Raw genomic sequence first — 13,451 nt, 5'->3', positions numbered from 1 at the left:
CCATGTTAAGTTTATTGAAATTAATTTTGGTTATTAACTCTTACATTTAAATTTTCTAATGAGTTGGGTTTTGGTTGAAAGAAAGTCCTGAAAATCTGTAAGTTCATTGAATGTTCATTATTTTTATTCAATATTATGAATAATTTTGCTGACTATGATATTTTTGACCACAGGCTAGATCATTTGGTTTTCATTATATGATTCCAGGAACTGTGGTGTTTTGCTGTGGTTGCTGATAAGGCTTGCACAATTCTAATCGTAGCTCTAGTATATTTTTAAAAAATTTTTGTTTCCTGCAAAATTTTCTTTTTTATCTGGGGATTTCTAAATTTGGAAATAATATTCCATGAAATATCTCTTTGAGTTGGCAATTGCTATATTTCTTTCTATTTCTACTTTCCTCTCATGTTCTATCACTCCAGGACAATTTTTTTTTTTTTTTTTTTTTTTTTTTTTTTTTTGCTGAGACAATTGGGGTTAAATAACTTGTCCAGGGTCACACAGCCATGAAGTGTCAAGTGTCTGAGACCACATTTGAACTCAGGTCCTCCTGACTTCAGGGCTGGTGCTCTATCCCAGGACAATTTTCTTGGATTACTTCTTGCATTATGGTATCAAGGTGTTTTGGTTTTTTTTTTTTTTTTTTTTGGTCACAGCTTTTAAGTAGTCCAATTATTATTAAATTTTCTCTTCTTGACGGTTTTTCAAGGTCTGTTGTTTTTTTTTTTTTTCAAATGTTTCACATTCTGTTCTATTTTTTATTCTTTATATTCTGCTTTTATTATTTCTTAATCTCTTATAGCTGCACTGGCTTTTCCTTGCCCAATTCTAATTTTTGGAGTTATTTTCATCTGTAAAACTCTGTATCTCCTTTTCTAGTTGAATAATATTTTTTCATAATGTTCTTATTTTTCATGAATTTTAGGGTTTTTAAGCTTTTCAATTTCAGTGTCTCTCATTTTATTTTTAAATTATTTTTTGAGTTTTTCTATAAATTCTCTTTGGACAGGGAGCTATTCATTACTTTTTGGAATAGAAAAAGCTTTTTTTTTTACTTCCTCTGAAGATGAACTCCAGTCTTCCCTAAATTTCAATGATTTTTTTTTTCTTCTTTGCCTATTCATTTTTTTAAATGAGAAGTATTAGTGTAAGCACCTCATATTATGGGGTACGGAGATACCTCTAGCTTCATTTCAGTTCTCCCCTCTGACATGGAGCCCCAAATTAAAAGCCCCACCCTTCTGCAAGTATTGGTAGTCAGTAACATTCCTTCCCTGCTGCTTTTGCACTCACCTGATTGAGCTTGTTCCTTCTCACCCAGAGCTGCATCTCTGCAGCATTGCTGGGCCTGGCATTTCTAATCAGCAGAGTTTTCCTTTGTCTTTCTGGACTCAGATCCCTGAATTTATATGCTCTCTGGGAAAAGGTAGTTTCTGTGATTCCTGCTGAGGCTCCAGGCAAACTCTGACTTGTTGTTTCAGGGCTAGAGGTATTTGCCTTCACACAGGTGAATCTCCAGGCTGGAATCTTTCTTCAGATCTTCTTAGTTTGTGCTAGGTGGACCCCAGTTCTGCCCCGAGTCTTCACCAGACTGTGTTGGTCCTGAGATGCAGATTTGTTCTGTTTGCAGGAGAAATTGAAATGTACTGACTTATAACATCATCTTTGCAGAACCATCACAAGTTGTTTTCTTCAGTATAACTGTTTTTCCCCATTTGCCAAATTTACTTGTTAAGAAGTTGTTTTCTTCAGTCAATCTCTTTGCTTACTTTTCAAGCTATTGGCTTTTCCCAAAAAACTTTCAAAATTCTGCATAGCTCTCAATTCTTTTTCCCATTTTCATTCTACATCTCTTTTAAGATCTTTTTGAGCTTTTCCAAGAGAGCCTTTGAGTTTGAAAACAGGTCATTTTCCCTTTGAGACTTTACCTAAAGTAATTTTGCCTTTGCTATCCTCTCCCATTTTCTGATTTTCCTGTCTTCTTAGTAACTTTCTAGGGCCAGAGATCTTTTTACTTTTCTTCTCACTTTTATTTTTATTTTTCCCATAATAATAGTTTTTTTTTAATTTTCAAAATACATGCAAAGGTAGTTTTCAACATTCCCCCTTGCAAAAGCTTTTGTTCTGAATTTTTTCCCCTCTCTTCCCTTCCCTTTGTTCCCTAGGCAGCAAGTAATCCAATATAGGTTAAATATGGGCAATTCCTCTAAACATATCTCCACACTTATTATGTTATACAAAAAAATAAAATCAAAAAGGGAAAGAAATGAGAAAGAAAAAAACCAGACAACAAAAAGGTGGAAATATTATGTTGTGATCCACATTTGGTCCCTACAGTCTTTCTGGATACAGATAACTATCTCCATCACAAGTCTAGTGGAATTGACTTGAATCACCTCATTGTTGAAAAGAGCTAAGTCTATCACATTCTGCTCATTTTTAAAAGCTGACCTCTGCTTCTAGGAGATTGTTTCAAACTTCTTTTCCAGAGGCAGAGAGTTCTCTCACTTATTGTGCTGGAACCAGTAGTACAACAGTGCTTTCTTTTTTTTTTTCTAAGTAGTATTTAATTTTTTTTCAATTACACAGAAGGATAGTTTTCAACATTTATTTTTGTAACATTTTGAGTTATAAATGTTTTGTCCCTCTCTTCCTTACATCTCCCTTCCCAAAGAGAGCAAGCAATATCATAGAAGTTATACACTTACAATCATGTTAGACATTCTCATGTTGGTAAAAAAAAAAAAAAAAAAAACAGAACAAAAGGGAACAAATCAAAAAAAGGAAAAAAAAAAACAAAATAAAAACACACAACAAAGATGAAAATAGAATGCTTAAATCATCAATCAGTCTCCATAGTTCTCTCTCTGGATGCAGATGGCATTTTTTCATTCCAAGTCTATTGGAATTGTGTTGGATCATTGTTTTCCTAAGGTAGAGCTAAGTCTATCATCATTGATCATGGCATAATCCTCCTGTTCTTATGTACAAAGTTCTCGTGGTTCTGCTCACTTCACTCATCATTAGTTGAGGTAAGATTTGGATTTTCTGAAATCATCCTGCTAATTATTTCTTATAGAATTATAATATTGCATTAAATTCATATACCAAAACTCCTTCATCCATTTCTCAATTGATGGGCACCCATACAATTTCCAATTCTTTACCACAACAGAAAGAGTTAGTACAAACATTTTTGCACAGGTAGATCCTTTTTGAATTTTTATAATCTCTTTGGAATACAAACCCAGTAGTCATACTGCTGAATCAAAGTTTTATAGCCCTTTGGTTATAGTTCCAAATTGCTCTCCAGAATGGCTAGAGGCCAATAATGTATTAGTGTCCCAATTTCCCCAAATCCCATACAACATTTACCATTTTCTGTTCCTGTCATCTTGGCCAGTCTGATAGCTATGAAGATCTGAGTTGTTTTAGTTTGCATTTCTCTAATCAATAGTAATCTAGAGCATTTTTTCATATGTCTACAGATGGTTTTAATTTCTTCATCTGAGAATTATCTGTTCACATACTTTGATCATTTATCAACAGGGGTGTGACTTAATTTCTGTAAAATTTGATTCAGTTCTCTTCATATTTTAGAAATGAGGTCTTTATCCGAAACATTGCTTGCAAAAGTTGTTTCCCATTTTTCAAATTCTCTTTTAATATTGGCTGAACTGGTCAAAAATTCCTTCCTTCCTCAAAGATCTGATAGCTAAACTTTCCCTTGTAAGCCTAATTTGCTTATAATATTACCTTTTATGTCTAAACCCATTATGTCATGAACCCATTTCTATTTTATCTCAGTGTGGGGTGTGAGACATTATTCTATGACTAGTTTCTGACATACTATTGTCTAGTTTTCCCAAGAACTTTTGTCAAATAGTGGGTTCTTATCCTAGAAGTTGGAGTCTTTAGCTTTACCAAACACTAGATTACTACAGTCATTGAGTTTTGTGTCTTTTGTACTTACCTCATTTCATTTATCCACCATTATATTTCTTAGCTAGTACTAAATAGTTTTGATGACTGCCAGTTTAATAATATAGTTTTAGTCTGGTATGGATAAGCCACCTTCTTTTGTGTTTTTCCTCTTAATTCCCTTGATATTTTGACATTATCCTTCCAGACAAATTTTGTTATTATTTTTTCTAGTTCTAAAAAGAATTTTTTTTTCAATTTTATTGGTATGAAACTGAATAAGTAGACTAATTTAGGTAGGGGATGTGTCATTTTTATTATATTAATTATCCTATTCATGAGCAATTGCTATTTTTCCAATTGTTTAGATCTGACTTTATTTCTGTGAAAAATGTTTTGTAACTGTGTTTATGTAGTTTCTGGGTTTATTTTGACAGTAGACTCCCAAATATTTTACAGTGTCAACAGTTATTTTAAATGGGATTTATTTTTCTATCTCTTGCTGCTAGACTTTTGTGGTAATATATAGAAAAGACAATTATTTAGATTTGTGATGCAAAGTGCCACCTACATCCAGAGAGAGAACAAAGGAGACTGAATGTGGATCAAAGCATAGTATTTTCAACTTTTTGTTGTTTATTTGCTTTTTTTTTTCTTTCTTAGGTTTTTTTTTTTTTCCCTTTTGATCTGATTTTATTTTGTTCAACATGATAGTTACGGAAATATGTTTATACGAATTGCATATGTTTATGTAAAGGGATGAAACTGAGCAGATACACTTGGACAATTGAGCACTTAAGGATAATTACTCATTGGACAATACTCTATTAGCATATGCTTAGAAAATGGCCCATCCCACTATTCTGTGCTGACTTGATATGTTGGTATATACCGAGAATTGTAAGAGGGATTAGAGGGTGAAGTAAGACAAGTGAGAGTTACTTTTTGGCTGTGGAGAAAGAGAAAGAAGGTGTGGAGATGCCTGTGTCCATTCCCCTGACTGCTACCCCAAATGACCAAGAATAAAGATCAAGGGCTTTTGCTTATCCCAATTCATGCTGATTCTAAGGTATCCAGGGTGCTAATTCGGTCTTCACATGTTTAACCTACATCAGATTAATTGTTTTCTTGAGGGAGGAGAAAAAGGAAGAAAATTTGGAACATTCAGTTTTGCAAAAGTGAATATTGAAAACTATCTTCAAATGTATTTGGAAAAATTAAGTACTATTTATAAAAGAAAGAATTGGTAATTATACCACAATATTATATTATATGTTACATGTAAGTCATATATATACAAATATAGAAAACTTTGTTAAAGTTGTTAATTATTTCAAGTAGTTTTTTAATTGATTCTCTAGAATTCCCTAAATATATCATCATATCATCTGAAAAGGGTGATTGTTTAGTTTCTTCATTGCCTACTCTAATTCCTTCAGTTTTCTATTCTTATTGCTAAAACTAATATTTCTAGTACTATTTGAACAATAGTAGTAATACTGGGAATCTTTGTTACACTCCTCCTCTTATTGGGAAAGTTTCTAGTTTATCCCAATTACATATAATACTTCCTGATGGCTTTAGATAGATGCTACTTATCATTTTAAGGAAATACCATTTATTCCTTTGTTCTCTAAAATATTTATTAGAAATGGGTGTTTTATTTTGTCAAACTTTTTTGGCATATTTTGAGAAAAAATCATATGATTTCTGTTATTTAGTTATTGATATGATCAATTATATTGATTGTTTTCTTGATATTGAATCAGTCCTGCATTTCTGGTATAAATCCCATATGATTATTTTGTATTATCCTGGTGATTAATTGCTGTGATCTCTTTTATTCAATATTTTTGCATGAATATTCATTAGTAAAATTGTTTTATAACTTTATTTTGACACTTCATGGTTTAATTATCAGCATCATATGGAATGTCACAGTTTATTTAGAATTGGAATTAATTATTATTTTTTCTCAATAGTATTTTACTTTTCATGTAAAATACACGTAAGGAGAGTTTTCAACATTCATTTTTTAAGATTGTGAGTTACAATTTTTTTCTCCTTCCCTCCATTACTTCCTAGCTACCCAAAAAGATCAAGCAGTCTCTTAAAGGTTAAATATATACAATCCTCTTAAACACATTTCCAAAACTTATGGTATCTAGCTAAAGCAGTTCTTAGGGAAAATTTCTTTAACTCTAGATGCTTACATGAATAAAATAGGGAAAGAGAAGAACAATGAATTGGGCAAGCAACTAAAAGAGCAAATTAAAAACCCTCAATTAAATACTAAATTAGAAATTTTGAAAATCAAAGGAGAGATTAATAAAATTGAAAGTAGTGAAACTATTGAACTAATAAATAAAATTAAAAGTTATTTTTATGAAAAACAACAATAAAATAGTTAAATCTGTGATTATCTTGGCTAGGAAAAATAAAGAAGAATACCAAATTACCAGTATCAAAAATGAAAAAAGTAAACTTACCCCAAAATAAGAAAATAATTAAAACAATAATTAGAAGCTATTTTGCTCTATTGTATGTAAGTAAATCTGGCAATCTAAGTGAAATCTGAAAATATAGATTGTTTAGATTGACAGAAAGAAATAAAATAAACAGTCTCATTTTAGAAAAAGAAATTGATCAAGCCATCCTTCAATTGATAAATGGTCAAAGGATATGAACAGATAATTTTCAGATGAAGAAACTAAAACCATTTCTAGTCATGTGAAAAGGTACTCTAAATCACTGTTGATCAGAGAAATACAAATTAAGACAACTCTGAGATACCACCTCTCAGACTGCGTAAGATGATAGGAAAAGATAATGACAAATGTTAGAGGAGATGTGGGAAAACTGGGTCACTAATACATTGTTAGTGGAACTGTGAACGAATCTAGCCATTCTGGAGAGCAATTTGGACCTATGCTCAAAAAGTTATCAAACTGTGCATACCCTTTGATGCACCAGTGTTACTACTGGGCTTGTATCCCAAAGAAATCTTAAAGGAAGGAAAGGGACCCACATGTGCAAAAATGTTTGTGGTAGCCCTTTTTGTAGTGGCAAGAAACTGGAAAATGAGTGGATGCCTATCAATTGGAGAATGGCTGAATAAGTTATGGTCTATAAATGTTATGGAATATTATTATTTATAAGAAATGATTATAAGGATGATTTTAGAGAGGTCTGGAGAGACTTACATGATCTGATGCTAAGTAAAATGAGCAGAACCAGGAATCATTGTACATAGCAACAACAATATTATATGACAATCAATTCTGATGACTCTTTTCAACAATAAGATGACTGATGCCAGTATCAATGATCTTGTTATGAAGAGAGCCATCTACACCCAAAGAGAGGACTGTGGGAACTGAGTGTAGATCATAACATAATATTCTCCCTCTTTTTCTTGTTGTTTGCTTGGATTTTTTTTTTTACTTATTTACTTTCTTTTTTTGAACTGATTTTTCTTGTGCAGCAAGAAAATTATATAAATATGTTTATACATATTAGATTTAACATATATTTTCCAATTTTCACATATATTGAATTGCTTCCCATCTAGGGAAGAGAGTGGAGAGAATGAGGAGAAAATCTTAAACACAAGGCTATGCAAGGGTCATTGTTGTCAAATTATCCATATATATGTTTTGAAAATAAAAAGCTTTAAAAACTTAACAAAAATAAAAAATAAATTAGAAAAAATTAGAAAAATAAATTGAATAAGCCATCAATAGACTCCTTAGGAACAAAATCTCCAGGATCAGGTGGATTTAAAAGTGGATTATAATAAATATTTAAAGAAAATCTATTTGGAAATAATAGGTGAAGAAATCCTGTAGGTTTTTTATGATGCAAACATAATATTTGTAAACCAGGAAGCATCAGAACAGAAAAAGTAAATTATAGACCAATTTTGCTAATGAATATTGATGCAAATATCTTAAATAAAGTATCAGCAAAAAGATTACAGCAAGGTTTTAACAAGATAATACACTATGACAAGTAGAATTTTAATGAGGAATCCAAGGCTGGTTCTTTATCAGGAAAATTATCAACATAACCATATTGACAATTTAAAACTAATAGAAATCATAGGAATATCCCATTTGTTATAGAAAAAGCATTAGACAAAATACAATGCTCATTGCTGATTTTAAAAAAATCACCAGAGAACAAAAGACTAAATGGATTTTCCTTAAAATAATAAGCAGCATCTAGCTAAAACCATCCACAAATAATATATGTAATGGGAATAAGCCAGATCATTCCCAAGAAGATCAAGGGTGAAAAAAGATATCCATTATCACCACCATTATTATTCAATATTGTACTAGAAGAGAAAAACAATTGAAGGAATTAGAGTAGGCAATGAGAAAAGAAAACTATTACTCTTTGCAAATGATATGATGGTTTATTAATAGAATCCTTGAGAATCAACTAAAAAAGTACTAGAAACAATTAACAATTTTAACAAAGTTGCAAGACATAAACTCCCATAAATTCCTAGTATATCTATATATTGCCACAAAAGCTCAGCAGTAAGAGATAGAAAAACAAGTTCAATTTAAAATAGCTGTAGACAATGAAATGTGTTTAGAAGTGTATCTTTCAAGACAAAGCCAGGGATTATATGAACAAAATAACAAAACAATTTTCACAAAAATAAATTTATATATAAACAACTGGAAGAATATCAGTTGCTCACAAGTAGACCAAGCTAATTAATAAAAATTACAATTCTACCTAAATAAATCTACTTTTTATTGCCATATCAATAACAAATTGCCAAAAAATTACTTTATAGAGCTAGAACAACTAATAACAGAACTCATCTGGAAGAACAAAAGGTCAAGAATATCAAGGGAATTAATGAAAAAATGCAAATGAAAGTGGCCTAACCATAAGAGATCTAAATTATATTATTTATCATATTATAAAGTAGCTGTTATCAAAACCATTTTGCACTGACTAAGAAATAGAGTAGAGGATCAATGTAATAGATTAGGAACACGAGACATAATAATGAAGGATTTCAATATCTAGTGTTTGATAAATGGAAAGACTCGTTATTTGACCCAAAAAATGCTGGGAAAATTGGAAAATATTATGGAAGAAACTAGGCATTGACTAACACCTAACACCCTATACCAAAATAATCTTGAATTGTGTTCATGATTTAAATATAAAATGTAATACTATCAGCATACTGGGAGGACGAAGGATAGTCTACAGCCAAAGAGGATTTAGAAGACATTATGAAATTTAAAATGGGTAATTTTAATTATATTAAATTTTGAGCTGTTTGCACAAACAAAAGCAATACAGCCAAGATTAGAAGGGAAGTAAAAAGATGGAAACAAGTTTTTCTTCTGATAAAGGCCTCATTTCTAAAATATAAAAAAACTGGCTCAAATTTTTAAGAATACAAGCCATTTGATAAGTGATAATACAAAATCCAATTGATAAATGGTGAATGAAGTGTATAGAGTTGAGAGAATATTATACACAGTAGCAATAAGACTGTGCTGGGGTCATAAGTGTTGCAAGCTTTCTGATGATCTGACCTAATCCTTCCTGTTCAGCAAAGTTTGGGGGCTTAGATATCACTTGTTACTCTTGGGTTGGAGGTCTTACACATGACCTACAGAGCAATTGGTTTACTGAGCCAGGATGGAAATCCTCCATCCACTACTGGTCTGTATATTAGCTAAGAGTCTCCCACCATATTCTCAGTATTTCAGTGTTATTGGGCAATATTCCTTTGCTCAAATGAGGCAGACCTTTCCTGAAGTCCTTCCAAGATATCTTAAGCTGGAAAATTGCTTCACCACAAATTTTCCTGAGTTCTGTGACGCCAGAATCCACTTAGCGTCCAAATCTAACATTATTCCTGAGGGAAAATGGGGAGGTCTTGGATAACTTCCTGGCTTCTCTTCTCCAGCTTGGTTCCATCTCCCCAGTATTGATGTTTCAAGTCTGTTAAAGTCATTTTCTTTATAATTGAATTCAATAAAGTCTTTGCCTAATTGTGCTAATTTTGCACTGCATTAGTAGTTGCAACTCTTCAAAAAAATTTTAGAAACTTACCTATTAATTATAAAAAAGAGAAAAAGACCCACATGTGCAAAAAATGTTTGTAGCAGCCCTTTATGTAGTGGCAAGGAACTGGAAACTGAGTGGATGCCCATCAGCTAGAGAATGGTTGAATAAGTTGAAGTACATGAATGTTATGGAATATTATTGTTCTATAAGAAACGATCAACAGGATGATTTTGGTATGGCCTGGAGAGACTTACATTAACTGATGCTAAGTAATGTGAGTAGAACCAAGAGAACATTGTACATAGCAACAATAAGATTATACAGTGATCAATTCTGATGGATGTAGCCCTTTTCAACAATGAAGTGATTCAGACCAATACTATTGTGATGGAGGGAGGCAACTATATCTAGAGAGAAGACTGTGGGGACTGTGATTCACAACATAGTATTTTCACTCTTTTGTTGTTATTTGCTTTCATTTTGTTTTCTTTATCATTTTTCCCCTTTTGATCTGATTTTCCTTGTCTAGCATAATTGTGAAAATATGTATAAAAGAATTGTACATGTTTAACATGTATTGGATTACTTGCCATTTAGGGATGTGAGTAGAAGGAATGAAGAAAAAAAATTGGAACAAAAAGTTTTTCACGGCTGAATGTTGAAACTATCTATTCGTATGTTTTCAAAAAAAAATAAAATATGTTTTAAAAATAAAAACATTAAAAAGAGAGTAATCCTAAACACATGGGAAAAAAACATCTCTATCATTTCTTATGACACAATAATATTCTATTGTAGTAACATAATATAGCTGTTTAGTCATTCCCAATAGGAGGATTATTTTCAATTTTTGAAGTTTAGGATACTATGGAAAAATCTTAGGGAAATATATATTTAATCCAAATATATGTTTTTGTTATATAAATAACAATATTTGTAATATAAATATATGTGCACTTTAAGAGACAGAAATATATTTTTTAAAAATCACATCAGAAACAAGGTAGAAATATATATATTAATTCTTTTTCTTTGAACTCTGTAGATGGAGAAGACAAAATATTAGTCTTGAGTGACTGGTTCCTCCTGACACAAATTTGTACGTGGTAGATTTAAGACTTTAAGAGTTCCTTACATCAAATTCTCCACCAAGTCATTTCTCTGTCACCAGTACCTCCAACTAGGATAATACTGTATTATTAGGATTCTCATACTTTAACTCTTTCACCAAAGAAGAATGCAATCAGTGCTTCAAGGAAGAACCCTTTATAAAAGAAGGGCAAAAGACATTAAAAATTCCCTATCAATACAATCACCTAAATAATATACCTGTCATTAATAAAAAGACAATTTGAGTAAGTTGTTTTGGAAGATAATGAATAGTGACTATACTGGACATGGGAAGTATCTCCCTTATTTCAGGAAATATCTTCTTCCTTTTTGCTTCTGAATAAATGTGGACATACTGACTTTGGTTATTATATACCTCCCATTAACAAAAAGAGAATGGTTTCTTATGAAATAGCAGTAGGGCTCTTTTTTCTGTTTCAGACTGGATTTGGGATCCTGGGAAACTCTTTCCTTCTGGGTCTATATATTGTCATTTTCTTTGTTGGTCCTAGGATGAGACCCATAGATCTGTTTCTTACCCACCTCGTCTTTGTCAATGATTTGGTGCTTCTCTTAAAAGGGATCCCTCAGACAATGGCTGCTTTTGGGCTCACCAATTTCTTGAATGATGTGGGATGTAAACTTGTCTTTTACTTTCACAAAGTGGCCAGAGATCTTTCTCTCTGCACTACCTGCCTTTTGAGTGGTTTCCAAGCCATCACGTTAAGTTCCAAAAGCTTCTGGTGGTCAAAATTTAAAGCTAGAGCCCCAAAATACAGTGTCCCATTCTATTTCATATGCTGGACTTTCCATCTACTAACAAATCACAAGATTCTTTTATATATGAATAGCCCAAAGGAAAGCAACAACATCACTAAAAGAAAAAATTACATTTATTGTGATTCCATAACTGCTGTTTCATTAGATATTAAACAATATCTACTTACAATTTCCCTTCCTGATGTTTTGTGGATTGGATTCATGGTGGGGACTAGTGGATATATGATTTATGTTTTGTACAGACATCGTCAGAGGGTCCAGTATGTTCATGGCATCAGACTCACACCTTGTGGCTCCCCTGAGACCAGAGCCACCCAAACTATCCTGCTTCTTGTCATCCTGTTTGTCTCCTTTTATTCTCTCAATTCAATCCTAGCATTATACATTTACTATGAGAAATCTTCCTCCTGGCTGTTTCATATCTCTGCCTTCCTGTCTGCCTGCTTTCCAGCTTGTAGCTCCTTTGTTCTAATAGTCAGTGACTCACAAGTTCGCAGATGCTACTTAGCACTCTGGGAAAAGACAATGATACAATTCTGATAGAACTCAGCAGTTTTACCTCAAATTATTCATCATGGCTAGTATAATGAAACAGGAAAATGAAAATTGTTGCATGAGAGCAGAAAATAGGATAGATAATTCACTTTTGTAGCTTTGGATTGGTCTGGCTATTTTACAATGAAATTTGAAACTGTGCTTTCCAAATTGTCTGTACATACCATTTGACCTCTCTATATGAATATTAGGCCTATATACCTGTGTAACAAATATATCTAAAAATTCATTCCAAATTAATTTCAAACTGGAAACTAAAGGAATTTTTTTCTTCTGATGAATGTCTAAAAAGTTATATTATATTACAAAAATGGATTATTATTTTGAAGTAGTGGATGATGTAGTGCTTTTCCAAGAAACTGAAAAACCTTCTATGGATTAATTCAGAGCAAAATGCAAGTACAAAATAATGAATACAACAATATTATAAATAAAACAACTTTGAAAGATTCTAGAACCTTGATCAATGCAAAGATAAACCATGAATCCAGAAAACTGAAGAAGAATTACACTACTCAACTGCTTCCATAGAAATTATAAACTTAAAATGCAGTCATAAAATTTCATGGATGTTCAGGATCAGAAAAAATTCTTTTGAACTATATAGTGATAGTGTGAGGAATGTTTTCTGAGGAATTGTGAGGAATATTTTTAATTGCTCATGGGGAAGGCATAGTGACACAACATGCATGCTAAATACTTGTAAAATATAATTTAAAATTACAAGTCTGAAAATACCTATCACTCAGGTCACAGAAGTCAGACAGATTATGGGTTTTGATGTAAGGCCATGACCAAACAAACAGGCTGGATAGCATTCTATTTTTTTTATACATGACCAAACCGTTATTTTGCTGTACAAAAAGAATCAGACTCTGAAATATTGTACAATTAGCTTGTGAAGGAAATCAAAAATGCAGGTGGGCATAAATATAGGGATTGGGAATTCAATGTAATAGTTTTAGTCATACCCAGAGTTCTTTCTCTGGGCGTAGCTGGTTCAGTTCATTACTGCTCCATTGGAAATGATTTGG

The 13,451-nt window shown here is 32.0% G+C and overlaps 1 protein-coding gene across 1 annotated transcript; it reads left to right on the top strand.

The window, feature by feature from the left end:
* Positions 1-11,478: 11,478 nt before the first annotated feature.
* On the top strand, positions 11,479-12,402 carry LOC100931665 (vomeronasal type-1 receptor 1-like). The gene has a single exon (XM_003766559.1). The coding sequence runs from the start codon at positions 11,479-11,481 to the stop codon at positions 12,400-12,402; it is 924 nt and encodes a 307-aa protein (XP_003766607.1).
* Positions 12,403-13,451: the final 1,049 nt, after the last annotated feature.

The sequence above is a fragment of the Sarcophilus harrisii genome, chromosome 3 (assembly GCF_902635505.1).
Source record: "Sarcophilus harrisii chromosome 3, mSarHar1.11, whole genome shotgun sequence".
Lineage (NCBI taxonomy): Eukaryota > Metazoa > Chordata > Mammalia > Dasyuromorphia > Dasyuridae > Sarcophilus > Sarcophilus harrisii.
This window is presented reverse-complemented; position numbering and strand designations above follow the sequence as displayed.

Excerpts from the sequence above, each read along its gene's own strand:
- LOC100931665 (XM_003766559.1), top strand. The coding sequence starts at position 11,479 with ATGGTTTCTTATGAAATAGCAGTAGGGCTCTTTTTTCTGTTTCAGACT.